Source organism: Ostrinia furnacalis, unplaced genomic scaffold (genome assembly GCF_004193835.3).
Source record: "Ostrinia furnacalis isolate ACB-3 unplaced genomic scaffold, ASM419383v2 OfSCF7452, whole genome shotgun sequence".
In the NCBI taxonomy this organism is placed as follows: domain Eukaryota; kingdom Metazoa; phylum Arthropoda; class Insecta; order Lepidoptera; family Crambidae; genus Ostrinia; species Ostrinia furnacalis.
Window position 1 is genome coordinate 65455 of NW_021137691.1, and position 20035 is coordinate 85489.

At 37.6% G+C, this 20035-nt stretch overlaps 1 protein-coding gene across 2 annotated transcripts in view; it reads right to left on the reverse strand.

Annotated features, from left to right (window-relative positions):
- Nucleotides 1-20035, reverse strand: part of mew (multiple edematous wings) — a 96169-nt gene that overhangs the window by 6855 nt on the left and 69279 nt on the right. Inside the window, exons 2-9 of one of the 2 annotated variants that reach the window (XM_028320787.1) lie at nt 6033-6160; nt 5276-5299; nt 3592-3721; nt 3391-3504; nt 3061-3272; nt 2226-2451; nt 1457-1853; nt 990-1370 (exon numbers count right to left, since the gene is read on the reverse strand). In XM_028320787.1, the coding sequence (XP_028176588.1) occupies nt 990-1370; nt 1457-1853; nt 2226-2451; nt 3061-3272; nt 3391-3504; nt 3592-3721; nt 5276-5299; nt 6033-6160 (1612 nt within the window). The remainder of the gene's footprint in view (nt 1-989; nt 1371-1456; nt 1854-2225; nt 2452-3060; nt 3273-3390; nt 3505-3591; nt 3722-5275; nt 5300-6032; nt 6161-20035) is intronic. The other variant, XM_028320788.1, reaches the window with a different exon arrangement.

Below are 20035 nucleotides of genomic sequence, written 5' to 3' on the forward strand. Positions count from 1 at the left end.
AATCAACCTATCTCAAAAACTATAAGAGATACTTTGATCAAACCAAAAATCGTTGAAAGAGTTAATTAGCATGCATCACCTCTATTTTTTTTAGAATTTTATACCCCGTAGTTATAAAAATAGAGGGGGGGGGACATACTTTTTACGACTTTGAGAGCTGATATCTCAAAAACCGTTCACTTTAAGAAAAATGTTTTTTAGAAAACTTTATATCATTTTAAAAGACCTTTCCATTGATACCCCACACGGGTATGTACATCGAAAAAAAAATTTTCATCCCTCAGTTACATGTATGGGGGGCCCCACCCCCAATTCTTTTTTTTACTATTTAGTGTCATAATTTTGTAGCGGTTCATACAACACATATTCCCATCAAATTTCATCACTGTAGTACTTATAGTTTCCGAGTAAATCGGCTGTGACAGGCGGACAGACGGACAGACGGACAGACGGACAGACGGACAGACGGACAGACGGACATGACGATACTATAAGGGTTCCGTTTTTGCCATTTTGGCTACGGAACCCTAAAAATGGCTAATTAAGCAATTTTACAGTTTTCTTACTTCTTCAGTAATCTATCTATGTAAATTAAAATGAATTGATATTCGTTAGTCTGATTAAAACTCGAGAACGGCTGGGCCGATTGAGCTGATTTTGGTTTTAAAATGTTTGTCGTAGTCCAGGGTAGGTCTAAACGGTGAGCAAATACGCGCGCGATATTGTTTTTCTGTGACACAAAATTCCACGCGGGGGAAGCCGCGGGCGGAAAGCTAGTTTGAAATAACGCTAGATTACAGGAAAATATTTTCAGGAAAATAGCGGCAAGTTTACCAATGTTTCAGCAGCTCAGTCAAAGCAGCTGCTCGGCAATCGAATGGTTACGAGATCAAATTCCAATAAATGCAGTCTATTTTTCAAGTTTTAAGTTCGTTTGAATTGTGATTTAGAAATTATAATGTTGACTTTAAAATCTATAAGTTACTTACTTTGATTGGTGTCTGAATATCTCTAGTATTATTCTTCAGATAAACAATATGTTCTCGGCAGTCTTCAACGTCTTTCCCTAACCTAATCGTCTTATTGACTATATTACTTTTATCTGAATCAAAGAAAACCCTAGAGTACTTTCTGCCACCAGGGAAAGTTTCAGCTTCAATAACGTAGTTTAACGTATGAACGTTAGTTTTAGTGGATTTGACTAGAGACTTGATAATGCAGCAGGCTTGGAAGTGGAAGCAGGTATAGTTGGCCCCAGGATCCTTCTCACAACCCTGGACCGTGGGGTCGATGTTCATGATCGTATTTGTCGGTCGTACGGAGGTTTTGATGTCTATTATCGGCCGAGTTCGGATGAGAGCTACGCTGCTCTGTAAGTAAAACATTAAAAATTTTGTATGATGCCTTAACTTATAGTCCTTCAATTTAAATTCACTTCAACTGATGATAAACTTACATTTTCGTATGCGCCAACGAGTAAATCAGGGTATCCATTGTCATCCAGATCTACACCACCTGATAGAGAATACCCGAAGGTCCTCAACGTTATAGGCAAAGACTCCGCCTTTATAATTTGATCAGGTTTTGTCTTCAAGCCCTGTTTCCTGTCTCCCATATGAATATATACCACTCCTTGTCCTTCATACGGACTTCCAATAGCTATGTCTTCACACCCGTCTTTGTTTAAATCACCAGCATTTGCAATGGTGATACCAAACTGGGACTCTTGTTTACCAGTTAGTCGAACGTCGTATTTGGACTTAAAACTGTATTTGTCGTTGAGGTATAAGTACACTGCACCGCCAGCATCACGAGAGAAGTAGAAGGGTGCACCAACTAATAGATCAGGCGTTCTGGAATAAAATGTTCAAGTTTATTGTATCTTTCTTTAACGTACAAGTTTTCTAGGGTCCACCTAGTTGCAAAGTTAACACATTGGTTCCATATTACAGATTGACTATTGTTGCCAATACACACATCGTTATTGTACAGAACATAAACATAAACAAACGTAACCTAACTACCAGTAGCCAACGCCAACCCATACAATGTCGGTTTTTATGACGCGATCAATGGCAAAGGGAATGACGAGGGGGCTATACAAGAACTAGAATTTATTGTTGGTCTGAAAGGTAATAAGATGCAATAAGGAGTCCAGCTTGGACTTAACCGCATCTTCAATATGTAAACGTAGCATATAAAAAATAATACAAAACTTAATTTACCCATCTCCGTTTACATCTGCCGATGAGACTTCATAACCAAAGCTGGAACCAAACTGCTCCCCCTTGAAGAGCTGAGCGACTTTGAGGATATCGATGTCGGTGCGAGTCCAGTCCTTGATGATGGGTTTGCTGAAGATCACCACTTGTCCTGTTCCTTGGGCTCTCGGCGCACCCGCTGCGTAAGATGGCTTCGGGCCGAAAAAGTTGGCTCCTATTACTGACATACCTGAAATCAAATCAGTCATTTACAATCAATTTCTAAAACAAAAGATAATTGTATTGAGAGTAAATAAATCATCATTAATTACATGTATCGAGAATGCACTCCACCTTTATGTTTACGAACAGACTTAAACGTATCCAATGGTTCAAAAGCAACCACTCCTGACCACAAGCATGCTTTTGTGTTGCTTTTAAAAAGCATAAAGGCGTGCTTTTGTGAGCGCACCAGTCGTATACCACAAACACGTTTGTATGTGAGCGTACTGTGAGTCTGGAATGAGGCGTGTGGGCGCGCTACTATGCGCATAGGTACGCTTGGTGTTTCGATACAAATAAAACGCACTTTAATTACCATATAAGAAACGAGACGAGATTTACATTATGGCGGCGTGAGATTTTAGGAGTCTACCTCAGATTACTTGTAGTGGCTTAGGTTAAAACAAAAATTATACAAAACTTGGCAACAGGCTAGAGTGAACTGGATGCGTGTGGCCAGGGACAGAAGTCGGTGGAGGGTTGAAGACGAGGCCTATGTTTGAAGGCGAACCCCCTAAAGGCTGTTATCTATAACATATCTATAACGTATCTATCTATAGATAGACACAAAACTTACCCAAGTAACTGTATTTCTCCACAGGGCTGGCCCCATCTCCCACAGGCGCCATGTAGACGACGTGGTCCCGAGCCAGTACGTCATCACTGGCATCTTGAGTGAAGATCGTGCCCCGCCAAGCATACGGTCCAGGACTGCCCATCAGTATGGTGTCGTCACCCAAGAACGAACTACTCGTTCCCACTTGGCAGAACGCAAATTCTTCATGTTCTCTGAAAATATTAAAGTTCCCTTTATGAATATTAAAATTCATTTGTTTTTGTCTTAGATACCTTATGGTCTCAAATAGGTAGTAAACAATTTTTAGGGGTACCTAGGTGTTTTATTTACCTTGCGACAGGGCGGCCTTTACACGGTTCCCAAATGTCAGCCAATTTCAGCTGGTTATCCAACATATAACAAAGTCCTTGTCCATATTGAGATTCCCCCACTTTACGAATGTATCTGAAAATCGCACAAAGAAATCGAATCAGAACAATGACACAATTTAGCTTTATATAGTCGGTATCAAATTCTAAAATTAGGTAATACCTGTGGGCACAGACAACAGCTTTCTTTCCAGGACCCTGACTTCTGACTGATACTCCGAGCCACTGCCCCTTTTTGATCTCATCAGGATGGGGCGCCGACAAGTTTACAAGTGATGGGTCCGTACCTATAACTGTCAAAACAACATCAGTATACTCAGACAAAAGAGCTCTAACACATAAATTAAAAGCGCCAAAATATTAGAAACTTTTGCCAAAATTATAGTAGCAAACAATGCTTAACATAAATTAATAATCATTATTCATTAAAACTGCAACTTTAAAATCCAAAAGCTCGATTAGACACAAAGATAATATTGGTCATGAAATATTTAGGCTTGGCCTATTAATTCATACCGGGTTATGTAAATTCCACCCAAACACAGAATAAACAGTAGTAGTAAGGTAAAGAGTAATTCAATTTAAAATTATTCAAGCAAAATCAACCGAAGACTTATTATACAACAGATTGTTGGTTTTGCTTCAAACAAAAAATATATGTAATCAATCCCAATTTCTAAGTCTTGGTAAACTTGGCAAATGCAAAGCTTTGCAACCAGGCGTGTATGATGCTAGAAAAAATACAGAATATGGAGTATAATTGAGTTGAACAATCGTGCTAATGAGAAATCGTCTACAAAATAAAAGGTAAAACATGCATTTCAATCATATCTTCGATCGGAAAGTAGCCTAGCTAAGTATTTAAAGAAGAAACGGTGATCTTGTGTAGGCGTTAAGGTGACGATAAAACTGCTGCGAACCTGAAATAAATCTGTGAAGATACGGCTAAACATGTGGTCTCGGGTTAATAGACGTTATCGAGGACTACTTATGTTAATTTAGAGCTGATACTGTCGTCATTAATGATGGCCGATTCGTTAGAACACCAGAAAGGACACCAATTATGCTTTGAATTAGATATAGATACGACTATTATGTTAAATCTATTAAGTTAATCGGCCCATGTTACATTTTGATTATTTTTGTTAGATGATAGTAGAGTTACTACAAAACCAGATATATCTTGGTTTTGTTATTTCAATTGAATACATTCTTGTTCCAATTTTGTAATGTTTATTAATTTCAAAATGTTATTAACTTTTATTAATACCAGTCACCTTCAACGTTTCTCTTCATGTTAGCTGCTCAGTTGTGTAATTTCAATGATCACTTTATTATAAACTCAATGCATATTATTGCTTTAAACAAGGATAATGTTTTCATTCTAATAAGCTTATTCTAATCGATGAAATAATCTAAATTGTTTACTATTTTATTACGTACGTCATGTGCACTAATATCTACGAGACTAACATAGGTTGTGATGTTTATTACATTGAGTACATAGCTCAAGCTTGTGATGGTGCTTTTGCAAGCAGTTAGTGCTGTTTTATTGTATGTATTTACATGCAGGATTTATACAGTCAAAATAAATGGTTACAAAAATATTACGAACTCTAAATCCTGCAAGTAATTGTGCTAAATATGTTGGAGTCTAATGCAAAATAAAACTTGAAATGGCGAGTTAGTGATGCACATGCGTTATATAAAGTTATATACGGTCGGAACCTTCAGGCAAATGTCTGTCGGAATGAATTAGTAAATAAATCAAAAGTACAGCGATTAGTCGATATTAGTTCAAGAGCAGATGATTAAGATAAAGGGGCTTGAGACCACAGCTCACTTACTCGTCCTTATTTGGCCGTACTTCGCTGTTTGGGGCACCACCGACAAAAGACAACAGTTTAGTTAAAACTTATTAATTACAACTTAACCTGACTGAGAGTTTTACAATATTTTTACTTTGTTTTATAAAAAGTTGCCCTAGACATTTATTTTTTTGTATACACATATCGCTGAAAACAATTGCATTGGTAATACCGTACGTGTACTAAATGGTTGTCGAAAATGTTGCTGGCTATAATCTATTAGCTAAGTGAATTCTAGTCACTATTGTAGTATTTTTAAACTATCTTGTGATTTGTGATTAACTAACACACGTGGATAACTATTATGTAGTCTACGAAAAACTATACTTCAGTTTCGTCTTACTATATTATTTCCATTATTTATAAAGCTTTTATACAGATCAGTTATTTGAATTTTGATATCACAAGATTCCTACATAGTGTGTACTTATCTATGCTAGATATTAAAACCAAATCATTTCACCAAACTTCGTTTAAACATCAGAAGTAAGAAAATTTTGGAAAAGAAAACACCAAAGTAAAAGTAATCAGTGCATATAGATCTTTTGCTTGGCAATGGTTGAATTTTCTCACGAAAAGTTCATGAAAATACACGATGCGTTTAAATGAAGTTTATAATGTGATCATAAGCGTGACGTCACTATACGTGTCTGACCTCTTGCTACGGAATATCTCGGCCAGTGTTACAGAGATGTCAGTGCTGACGTCATGAGTGATGGGGCAGGACGGTACTCACTCCTCAAGCCGTCGGTGATGACCTGCTCGCAGTCCCTCACAGCTGGAGTCAGACCACATTTCCAGAGGGCGCCTGACTGCGATGTGTTGGGTTGAAGGTTCTGGCCGAGCGGAGCTCCGACTAGCAACCTGAGGAAGAAAGAAACAAAAGGTTTTTATTATCATCATCAACATCTGGTCATTTAGTCTCCACTGCAGAGGAGTAAGACCATATCAGAATCGTAAAGTTTCTTATAAGTCAAGTTACGACAAGAGTTCTGTTTCATTTTGCTGGAGGTATCAATCCGTATCGAACAAAGCTTATTTTTCCCCTTTCATTTGTAATTTTCAGTAACTATTTGCATTACGGGCTAATGATTCATTTTCTTGTCTCTATCTAATATTGTCGAAGTGATCGAGGCTAAACAATTTCTTGTTGACTTGACAATAACGACTTTCGTCTCGTTAACTACATAATAACGTTATACGCATCTTATATTTAACAAGCGCCTTGAAAATAACAAAAACTATATAATTGAATAAAATTACAGCTAAGTTGATGACGTCAGCATACAGGTCGTTAGCGAGACGCGTGTGATTACGGTGCTGCCATGGTCTTTCATTACGACATTATGGTAGTAATGAGGATGGTTGGGCCACAGAGAAGACAATTTGCTTGGCTAACTAAGCGTGAATCGATGTTTGGAACGCTAGATGGTGAATATTAGTAAATTGACCACAAAAACCTCTAATACTTTTTTTATCACTTTTGATTGTTTAAAAATTTGGTAAAACTACTATTTGCTTATGATTGCCTCTGTGTGTCTTGTAGTAAAAACTATGTTTTATAGATCGTCGTTGTTTAGTAGAAACTAAGGAAACCTACATTTGAGAAAAGCAAAATATCATGATCGTTTGATTGGTGAAAAATGAATACAAAATTTCTTATTTTTTCTGTCATCAATAGTCATTTAAAGTATAGGTAGTCAAATTATAATAAGCAGCTAGTTCTATAATCTACTGCAATTATAAAACCTAACCTATACTTACAGGAATACATATTCAAAGCATTTGCATAGATCTTATATGGGCATAATAACGTAATAGCTGAGATGCTTGTTGATCCCGGCACAGCTTAATTAGACCCACATTAGCATCGAACCCGGCACTCATTGTCTTCCCGATAAGGATCGCGAACATCTTGCGCCCTTATAGCTTATACCCCGCGTTGAACGTGGGTTACTGATTTTAATGGCCATAACATGCTTATTTCGAATGAGAATTTGTTACAATGTTGGGTAGGTTTATGATTTTTTCAAACTTGTGTAACTCAAGGAGACGTCTTAAAGGAGTGTAATATAAAAGCACATTATTTTAATATGGGTAACTTAATATTTCATTTGAACCAAAGTAAAAAGCTTTTATTTTATTTAAAGTTCCAATTATAAAACTTATCTGTATACAATTCCACAGTGTTTTGGATTTGTGGCGTTGTCTGCACATTATTATCTCTAAAGTGAAATTATATTACAGCCTGTATTTTTGGCTTGCAACTGTCCCACTAATTATTCAAGCCATCGATCATCTCGCAACGAATCGATCGCGCGCGCGCTCGATCTATGGCAAATAACTGACTCTACATTCAATTTAGCATTGGTCACGGGCAGCGGAACTTATTATTATATGCGAGCCTACCGCAAGCCCTGCGTTTAAATTAACATAAATCATATCTAATGCCGCGTTCGCCAGCGTTCATTGTAATGGGGACTACTCGGTGTCTATTATAAATAGTTTCTGTACCCAGAACCAGTAGTGGGGCTATGAATAAACTAGTAGGCTTATTATAAGCGATAATACCACTGCATTCTACAAGATAAACCTTCAGCTAACTATTCCACGGACACGTTATTCAAATTGTCCCATAATGTAGGGATGAGAAAATAGAGTAAGTAGACCGACTCTACTTACTTACTACCAAGAGATACGATGCAATGTTATGGGTTTGAATGTAACGGTTAATTCTTATGTTTACTAATGAAAAAATAGGTCATCCAGGAATCAACTTTCATTTATCTATTGTTCCTAATCTCCAAATAACAAAAGCAACACCCACGTCCCAAAGGTGAACGTACCCTAACAATATGAATAAATGAAACACAACTAACAATTAAGACTTCATTGTTTTGCTTCGTGTTGCAACGTTTCCTTATCTAAACATTTCTTTAGCGTCGCCCCGAGAAAGCTCGCTCTAAATTCAAAACAAACGCAACGTCGGAGTCGCACTAAAAGCTGATAACTTTCCCGCGTGGGTAGACGGAGGCGTAATTTTTATAACTGCAAAAGGCAATCGGTCAAACCCTCATGACCAATTTGTAGCACAAAGGGTTCGTTTATGGTGCAACGCGCTCCGAGCCCACATCGCATCGATCGCGCCCTCATAGAGTTTGCGCCTACGCTGCTCATTTATCATCGGCCAGAAAACGTCTCCGGCGATTGTAAGCCAATATGTTTGTAGGCAAAACTTTATCCTGCCATTAGTCGGAGCAGCGTAAACACAATCTATCGTCTATAAAAGACCGCTCCCTGAACACGTCTCGTATATCGTATCCTTGGCCACGCCCGGCCCTGGGGCGGCGAATCGCCATCAATACGCTATCTATCCTTGACATCGCCCGATAACCATGCCAATGCATACGCATTTAGATAGCGATTACAATAGAAATGCATTTCGTGGGTGGTTATCAATCTTCCAAACTGGGCGCAGAATGTCATTCGTTTTGTCGGCGAGATTGTTGTTCTTAAAATGGTACGGTCGCCGTTTGTAAGAAATAGTTTAAATTCCGTTCACGCTACAGTCAAAAAGATTACGTGTTGCCTACTGCCTGTAATTGCATGTAACGGCATCTACACCAAAACTACGCCTTTAACTCTACTATCGGCATTACTATAAACGTATTCCCATAATAAAGTGCCGTCTACTACAGACGTTGATGTGAGCAGGTGATAAATAATAGTAAACAACTCAGACAAGTATCCACTTCTCATAAATTCAATCAACGCGGCCCATTCAGAATGTCTTCATCGCAGTAGCGGAAATAAAATAGTGATCTATCGTAAGGAGTATTCGATTAACTCAATTGCGGGATCAAAGAGCGGTGGCACGGCGATGGCGCGATAGCAGTGAATTGGAGCCGACTGGACTCGAATAGGCGCGAGTGGACTCGAATAAAGACTCGATTGTTTATCGGATAGACCGATAGAGCATCGAGAAATGTGTGCAAACTAGAAATACTCGTATGTAGGTGGATAATGTCTTAGGGTCAAAGAGCAATGATTGCATAGCAAATAAAATGCTGAAAATAAACATTTCCAAAAGGCTTACAAAACAAAGTTTATTAATTAAAACATTAGTTGCAACTGTTTAAGATAATTTTAAGATAAATAATTATGTCTTATTACAACCATAGAGTCATTAAAAGTATTCTGGGAAGTTAAAAGCTCCTCCGTGTCGTAAACACAGATCTTAGATGTAAGTACTCTTTTAATTCAATCTGATAATCTTAATGATAATTAACATTAGCTGTCATGTAGTTTGTTACTTTACTTGTTTGACAAGAGTTACAGTCGATTTTAACATAATTAACTAATATCACTAACTGTATAAATAAGGATAAATAGGTAAGTCTCTGGTATTAACGCTTTCAATCAATTGAAATAAAATAAGCTTCAAAAGTATTAAGCAGGTACTTTCATAATTTACCAGAAGGGAAAAAGATAAAAATACCCGTGAGTTTCATATTGAATCTTCACAAGTGCGGATGCGGTTTGTGCGGTATGAAACAAGACACTCGGAGTATTAATAACGCACGTTTCATGTTAAAATTAATGGGATTGGAACGACATACCAGACCTAATGAAAAGCGACGACTTACACTTACTTAACCCTTAACTGGTATCGTGGGGGCCGCGCGGCCCCCACGCATGACGTTTTCTTTGATTTCTAAGAAGCTACGCATCGTGGGTAGCCAAAATTTTTTGTATTCTCATATCGGCGCTACTCGCGTCTGATGCAGGCGTTTCAGCACTGCATCATTCACCAGGACGAAGATATGTACGTGTTGGGGTCCGCGCGGCCCCCACAATAACAGTTACGTTAGTTTTTTTTTCACGGCAATTTTTATTTGTTTTTTATTTTTTGCAGTATTGGTGGTTTATAAGTGATAAAACAATAGAATATACCTAGAACGAAGTTTTTGATTCCAAATTAGTGATTAGTAGCATGTCAGAAGAAGGATATAGTGATAATAAAATTATAGGTCATTGTGAAGACCCAATCACCAATATTCGGTCGATAATGAGGATATTGATTCCGATTTTCAAGTTTTTTCTTCAGAGAGTGAAAATGAAGATGTTGTAGGACCTAGTCAATCCAGCTACTATGAAAAAATAAATACAAGTGGTCTGAAAATCCACTAGTACCTGCTAATGTTTGTCAACATAATATTAATGTTTTTATTTTTATAAAATGCTTATTACTTTTATGAAACATTACATTAAAACGTTATTTATTATTAAGTTCACATTATTATGGATTAATTAAAATAATAATATTGTTGCTTATAACTTTCTAAACGTAGGTTTCATAGATATTTGTAACGTTAAAAAAATATTACGTAAAAAGTTGTTATTATTATGTAATGTCTTGAAGTATTAATGTAATTAGATTCAATACAATAAAAACTAAATGATTACATAGAAAAAGCCTGATATATATCATTTATGAGCATTTATTCAAGTATATAGGTAAAACATGCTTGCTAGAAGCGAACATAGTATGGGGGCCGCGCGGCCCCCACGATACCAGTTACGTATGTCCAATTTACGATACCAGTTAAGGGTTAATATCACATAGCTGAAAAAATTTTCGTCAATTTAGGATCTGTTTTAAAGCATAGCGTCGTTTAAGTTCTATCACCACGTAAGTCATTTTTAGCAACTATTCAGGAGATTAGACGAAACGACGCGTCTTTCGATTCTCTAGCGAAACCGCCAAAAAATTACTTACGTGGTGATAGAACTTAACCGACGATGTAGATAGACCTATTTATTGTTGGGAGATAAAGTTGGTATTTCTTACACTAACCAACTTTTTACGACATGACAAACTCGCGCTATCATTTTTTACAACAGCATGTGCAGGTGCTTACAATACTATTTCATGGGAAACTCCTCTAAAAAGCACAGAAATCACATAACTCAATACTATCAACATGAAAGCTTTAAGTGTTTCACTGAAAACAGCCTGACTTCATTGAAAAGTCATCAAGTGTCTGTCTCGCGGCGCGCGCGCATCATCGCCGGTGGTCCCGCCGCAAATAGCGCCTTCGGCCATTGTCCAAACTTTATAGTCGGAGACATCTTCAACCAATTCCATTAACCTTGCAACTGCTATTGTTAACCTTAACATACGAAGTTAAGGTTTAAATTGATTTTCGAGGAACCCAACGACAGATCTGAAGGTTTGACAGGACAAGTCAAAATATTGCGTTTCTTACAAAGTAATTTTCAACTAAGCTTGGTAAGAATTTGTTTCTATTGTCAATATGTGGAAAGGTACAAGATACATAAAGTTACCTTCAGAATAGGATCCTTAGAGTGAGGCCATAAAATTTTGTAATTCTGTAATGTCCAGGACCATCCAATTTGTTAAATGTCAAGGATATTGTTGTTTATGTAAAAATGCATAAGTAATATTGGGTCGGTAATAGGTGGCTCATATCTAACTATTATCTATGCAAACGCTGAACGAAGAATGAACTCATAAACTACAAAGCATTTAAATAAAGACGTGGAAAATGAAGCGGCGATATTATAAGAGCTTTTAGCAGTAGGCACGCGCGATCGCCGTGTGTGGTTCAAATTGTATGGAAATGAGTCGGCGAACCACTCCATGCAAATTTGTTCCTTGTCCTCAAAAGTTGCCTGCAACAAATTGCTGAAGATACAGACTAGTTGCTGACAGCTTTGGAAAATGCACTGGAAAGTTGCAACTATGAAGTGAGTTGACTATAATCCTCGAAGTCGAAGGTACAGTAAGTAATGTTAGCTTTTAGTCGCCGTTCCATTGGTTTTTCCATTCCAGATTTGATTGTTACTAATTGAATCTTCTCTATATCGAAGTCCTAATCGACGACAAAAAATGATGGTACTTAATTCAAAACAGTACCTACGTACATGACACTGGAATGAAAATAATAAAGGAATCTAAAACACGACAACAAGGGGAAAGCTTTGTAACGTGTAATTAATAAAAACACGTAAATATCCCCAAAGTACACCTAATTAATTTACTAAAACTTATCGCGGTCATCAATCGTTGTTTTCCCCATTAGGGCTCACATGCCCGCTACATTTGAAGCGGAGCGTAACCTCTCAATTAACTTCCCATAATTACTCCATGTACACGAACAAATCGTGACCGAAACAGGCATGTCAACGATGGGGTTTTGTTCCTTTACAACCGCTAACAACCGCTATGTATCCCACACAAAAGTACACCTTATGTCACCACACATATAGCTTATACGATACATGTGCACGACGAGATGACACCTCGCGGCATTGAATCCATTATGCATCATCTTCTGTGACATTTAGAATTTATTGCCGGTGTCTAAATGATGGAGTAGGTGTAGCAGAACTATGACGAAACGTTAAAAGAGCCTTACGCGATAGCAATATCACGAAGCAATCGAAATTTAACGACGCCATTGTGGATCTTTGTGTCTCGCGGGAATTTAAGAAACGACACATCATTGAGGTAGATAATGACCAGTAATATATCCGAATTGTACTCATCATCATCTATTCGAGAATTGCATGTAAGTAATCTGGCACTAAAACTTTTATCGTAAAGTCCGAGAATGCCATAAATCTCAAGTGAAATAAGAACACGAAGGACAAGGAAAAAGGCACAAATAAGCAGTGTTTTTCGAAAAGTAAGTTGTTGTACAGAAAGGTATCAATTCGAGCATCGCACGCTTCGCGTCTGTATCGAGCGCGGGATCTCTCATTACCGTCGCTGCAGTCGCCAGTCGTGACTCTATCGTGTCCACAGTCGTAACAATAAATTGCATGCCTGCAAACCTTAATGAAAATCGTATGACCATATGAGCCCAGAGGGCAGGATAAGCCAGCAGAGAGCTGTAGTGTAAATATTTTAGATAAGGTATCTCATTATAATGTCCACTATCTTATATTAAAATTAGAAGCTGCTTTGAAATTACAAATGTATTAAGCTCTTTTAATCTTGATACCTTAGAATAGTTTTATTATGAAGAAGCTCTTCTAACTAATAAAATAAGTAAGTAGGTAATTTAAAAAGAATCGATCGTAAAAATGTGAGAGATTGTGTATGTGGCGCGCTCACTGTGTATGTGAATTGTTAAATATCCTAGAATGACGATGATGATTATGATGATGATATGTAGGTAGGTAACAAAATGCCCCGTGTTACTAAGTTCCATTAGGTGTTTTCAAGATGTATCAATTCCTTGATCGTTCGCTTCGACTCTCGCCTCGTATCGAGCGCTCGATCTCTCATTAGCCGCGCTCATGTCACCCGCTGTTACTGCTACCGCTATAAACTTTACGCATGCGATCGCCAATTAAAATCTTTTGTGAGTTCGGCTTAATTTTTATGTATTTTGGAAATTCTTTTGTAACTTATTAAAGTTATTTAATTTACGCATATTAAAATGCCGATTTGCCATCGGAAATATTTTTTTCGTTCGTTAAAATTGTTTGACTCTTATGAGTGTAATTTAGTATCCATAAAAGATGGGAACAAAACTGTATACGGCCTGTTGTCAAGTCCAAAATTATTACCATAATGGTTTAATCAGACGATTTCACCCAAAAACGAACCTGGCATTATATTATTTGTACAGAACTGAACTTAATTCAAAACAGTAACACTTGATTATTATGATAAATGACATCTGAATCAATTGGATTTTACCCACCCTACAATATTCAAACTTTGCAAAGACACGCAATGGCATTGACAATACGGGATGCATCAATTTTAACAATTATTGTTAGCATACAGGGAGTCATATGAATTAAGTGGTTAATGCGCATACACGGAAAAGTTAGCATAACATTGACATTAAAGCTATCTATGTCCTTCTCTATAATGAAGGCATACCTCCAAATCAGGCTATCTACACGACATAACATATTGAAGTGCATTTTCTTCCACATATGGCTATAATGTTGTTCGTGTAAATGTCACCGTAATATTGTGAATTCCGTCAGATTATAATCTGACGTAGTTAAATTACAATCTAACCTAACCTAACCCACTGTTAGTTTACAATCTCACGCGTTATATTATAAACTGACGGAGTTCACAATTTCGCGTTGACATAAACATTACAAGTTATTGCATCAACTAGCAAAGCTATATCCAATCAAAAATAGTGCGATGCATTTCACTAGTGGCATGAAGTGTTTAAGAAATCAGAAATATTTCTGATGATCAAATTAAACTCCTTTGATCCGTGTTCTGACATTAAAGCACTTCTACATCAAGAGATTGAAAAGAAAAGTAGACATTTATAACCTTAACAAATCAATCTCTATTCCCAAAGAACATAAACAACAGAGAAAACAAAGAAACAAAGTGAAAAAGTTCATAGACATGCCAGAGTTGTGCAAAAGAGCGAAAATAAACAGCAACCGATGGCCGGTGGTTCAAGCCGGCTTTCACACGCAATGGAAGCTAACATTTGCTGTTTTTGTTATTCCAACGTTTAGCTACTAGAGAGTGTATCTTTGCTAGGCAAATAAAATAACTCTTGCTAAGTGCTCGTGGTTTTCGGCGAGTCGTTGCAATGTCATACAGCAGTAAATGTTTGGGATGTAGAACTATTTATTTGAGTTAGTTGTCTTTAATCTCATAGTAATTGAAGTTCGTGTTCAAAACATTCATTTAAAATTGAAGTTGATCTCAATATCAAGTCATGTTTGCAAAATATGGTTATAATAGATATGAAAACCTTTCAAAGCATGAAATACAGGAGCTGATAGGAGCTTTATTAAGTTCTGTTATGATTTTGCAAAACATTGCCAATAAATACTTAATAGCGGATTTCTCGTCCGGCCATTAAAATCAAGTCATCATTAAACGAGGTTCTGTTAACTCGAAAACTTGCCAGTCTTACACAGTCCGCAACAAGGTTTCAAACAAATTATCGGCCGTGCAGGGCATCTTATAACACTGTAAATCAAAATAACGTGCCATAAACCAGTGCGAGATGCAGTCAGGAGAGCTTCGTGCGGATAATCGCAAACCTGTTCCTCGGTGGTGGTAAATAATAGTCGCTGTTGTGCATTAGTCAGATATAGAGGCCGCTGTGTGGGCGGCAGACGGGGAAATAGGCTTGCTAATCGGACCGGATTCGAGAAGTGCTGGGTGTATTAGCGAAGGTATCTGTTACGCTCGATTGCACTTGGAAGCGAACATCCTCCATTAGGTTCAAGTCAAGACCATGTACTTACGATGCGACATGCACACACTTATCATAGTACCTATCTAATAAGCAAACATATCTTGCTTAATTTTCCTCGGTTGATTGAATATGAATGAGAATAACATTCCAGGCAATCATTTAAAAATACATTTATTATGCAGTAAGTACAAGACATTAAAAACGGCGTGGGCGTTGTTGTTCTTATGCTTATGACTCAATTTAATATACATACCTAGTAACATTCAGTATAAAATCAACTTATCATGTTGAAATAAGTTAAGCGCCACGTTATATTTATTCAATTTGCGTTTACGTTTACTCGTGCATGTAACTTTAAAATAAAAATAAAATACCAGATCACAGTCTTGCGACTGATTATCATGAAATTTATAAATCATAGTTAAAATATTCCGATGTGAAGGGGATTTGCAATTTTCAAATATTGACCTTTATTTAAGTAGGTAAAGTAAGAAGTACTTAAACATCTTTCTAAAGTTCACGAGCAACCTCAGTAAGCTTTGAATGCAGTTGCTCAGTGCACGTAAGTATGGAACATGGTTGCGCATGCGTCTCCTAATATTGACGCAGGTCCAGCCATTCTCACGCATGCCAGCCGACTGAGTCAACACCACGAGTGTGTTTATTGTAGCAATTTCACTTAAGCATGTGATGAGGATTTTACGTCTACAAACTTTCTCATTACGGCGATGATGCAGACGTTAACTTAAAATGCTTCTTAGTTTAAGACTTAAATTATATGACTAGACGGAAACAGTAATAATCCACTTACAATGCGACGGCAGTGATATAATGAACGCTTAATGTCATTTTGAATGTCCCATGCGGTTTCCATTATGAAATATTAACCTTTTCTTGCAGGTTCCTTTGTGGAATTCGTTTTGTTACAACAATACGAGTACCTACCTAGGTAGCCAATTGCAATGATATCCTTTGGAGCATTAAAATTATTAGCAAAAATCTATCCATCTCATATCACAACATCGAAATTAAAAGATGCACGTGAGTACAACATGCACTTATTTAAACTTCTAACAATCATCATGCCAAAAGAAGTAGGTATATTATAATTTTGTGCGGTAATAAATAGATCCCACTTATTACTGTACGCCCAAAGTTATGATGTTCATAAAGACCGCCAGGAATACTTCTGGTTAAGTCTAGACGCACGTCATCCCCGTGCGTCAAGACTAATTTTAGCTCGGGTCGCGGGAACGACCCGGGTTTCGGTCCGCTTGCACATGCATTCGAAATAAAAATAGCATGCGGGTGTGCTGACTGCACACATTCGCACGAATCATATTAGCGCCGTAGTTTTACTTTATTTTTCAAGTTAAAAGGCCCCTTTGAAGTTTTAAACGCGAAATGAACACATGTTACAAAGGCAATTGCCGTGCCGTACACTCAGTATGGAATGTGATGGGTTAAATGACGCGTCGCATCTGACTTGATTGTAGTTGGGATTTCCAAATAAACAAGTGCGTGACATGTGTGTGACTTTCTCAAGCATAAGATCTCAAAATGACGCACGTATTTGATGCCCCGGAGAAATTTCATTAATAATTATTTTACAATTTGGTGAGATACAGTTGGGGCTCTACTATCTGACTTTAAAATCTGAAGAATTATACATTAGCCTCATGATCACGACGACACGAGAACTAATTAATAAAAGTATTCCACAAAATAGCCTTTTAAAACCCGATGCATGCAAAAGAGCACATTTTAAACAAGATAAACCATATCAATGTTTAAATCCTCATTAAAAAGTCGGTCAAGAGCGAACAGCGTCCCCGGCTAGAATCATGGCCTTGGTGGAACACTGTCGCAAACAGGAAGGGCCAATTGAGCGAATGAGTCGGCATGATCTGAATCGTTTGTTGGCCGACTGATCGGCGATCACGTGAGAACTAGGGCACTGTGCGAGTCAACGAACTCGTCTATTACGAGGATGGGTGATAAAGAAATGGGTCTACGACGCTGTGCAGGATATCTAAGTAGAAAGCAGATAACTAACGTTGAACTAATTGAAATTATTTGCGTTATCGTGCGTCCTTTCCTACTTTGGGCCATAGATAAGTACTCTGCCGGTCTTCGATTATGATTTAAACGATCACTGGAAACTGTTATAATATTAGATACATCCAACTAAACGACCGTGAAACATCCATTTTACAACAGCCCATTGCATCGTCTCGAGTGGAAAACGAAACCGCACAACCATTACTACCCAAGATCCAGTATCTTAGCAAAACTGTCTAGTTCAACACATCAGTTAGGCACAAGAACCACGAAGCAAACGACTGGAAAAACCGACAAGCGCCTATCCGACCGATCGGAAACGCCGTCCTCACCAGAGATGGCTCGATAGCCGATACCATCAATCATTTCCAATATAATATGACATTTCTGCCAATTAGCGGATGTTTTGTGCGCCGACGCAGAATTACCTCGGGCCTTATAAGGCGCGCCCATATCGGGCGAAATTTAAACTGATCGGCTTGTGCCGTGACTGAACAATACTGAGCCTCGCAGAATTAGCCCTTAGGCGTTTTCTACCTCTAATTGGCACCTAAATTGGCGTCGCTATCTTTGCATCTGCAGAAACTATTATTTTCAAAAGACTGTGATATGGTGAGTGCTTTTCTAGTTTTATACTGGGTGCGTTTACGGGTTAATTGACCATTATTTATAAAATCTCCATATTCGATTCCCATTGTCCTATTTATGTTTTTAATTCAATTTTATTCAATTTAAAAACCATGCGTTCTCACAATCTATCAAAGAAATTTTATTGCACCACCAATTATTCAATAAACCCCAAGAGATCTAATGCATCAAATGGATGTTTGTCGGCGTTAACCGAATCCCCCGCGTGGCGCATCCGTCACGTCACTGCTTACCATAACAATGGCAGGTACAAACTCTTACCTTACCACCTTTACCAGCTTAGTAACAACACAACAATTCTGACCCTAATTTACATCACCGTAAGGGTTACAAGCCGTTCCCTGTCTTCACACTGCTGTCCTCTATAATTTATGGAAATGACCGCGAACAAAAACACATGACAAAAGTGTCTAGTCAAAATTAAGTAGATGGGACGTATCGTGTTCCCATTGTCTAACCATTGTTCCCTTGGACTGGTAATCGTAAATATTATCATGTGACCGCTAGCTTGTGACCGACTGTAACATTTTACAATGACCAAACAAATCTAACTTAGATTTCTTTTTTTCTGAAGCTAACTAAAGTGAATCAAATATCCTTAGTATTTAAAAGATATCGTAAAGTTAGAGCACTGTGTGATAAAGGAAGCCAATTTCACAATTAAAGGTGTCAAACTACAACTTGAGCAAATTATCAAATTCCTTTCAGTGTAGGTAGAGTCATGTCCACTCGACTCTTACAGACTTGACAGTAAAAAGAGAGCAAAGTTAGAATGTTTTAAAATTCATGTGGGTATTGACCATGTTAGGTAGCACCCAAGACCTATTTCACAGTTTAACTCCTAACAGTAGACCTACCCCGATCCAAACACGTTGAACGGGAGGGTCAGCTCAGCGTTCATAAGTTCATCATTTGGATACAGATGGTAACTTGACGTGGGCTAGATGGATAAAATGGGATATTCATTTGTTTATATTTATTCATATGATACTGATATTGTCATCATCATGTCAGTATCAGATACCGTTATGCCGTTTGGGTTACACCTATTTACAATTTTGTAACACACTCGAAATCTTCCTCTCGCTTTTCTTCTTAAAAATACCCAAAAAGTAATTTGGAGAGGCCTTACTTTTCTATATTGTGATTTGTGGTTATTCTAAGAGGCCGGCGATCGCTTTGTCGCGGATAACGGCGCTCGCTAATTGGACACGATTTATTGCGCTCGCGCAAGCAGTAGCCCCCCTCCCTCCTGGAACCACCCGCTCCTTTGTTTGACCATTTGTGTATAATTAAATGGATTAAGGGAGCAGCAGCAACTTTTTGTCTAAACTACAAAGTCGCGTTTACATTACGTGATGAAATGTTTTCTCTTTTAAGCTGGAATGCTTGCATCTTGCATCCTTTCGATAATTTTACACATTTCGTTAGGAATGATCCATTTCATTGCTGTATGAGATTTACACTGACAAAAATTGTTTATTACATCGGAATAAAAATCATTACAATAATGTCTGAGAGTTTTCTTTACAAGAGAAACTGACGCTATTTTAATTTTAACGTATTGTTCTTTCTCTATTGTTTGTTACAGTCGTCCATCAAGGAAATGTAGATGATAATTTGTCTTGTTAGTAGTCAAGTAAGGGAAATATACAATTTTTCTGATAACATAATGGCTAAATGCTGTTACCATTACTTTAAGTTAGTTAACCTTAACTTACAGTCTTCATAACCAATACTACTTACTAGTGTAAAGAAGCTAAAAACTAGGTGTACATAAATATCATCACCCAGCATTCTA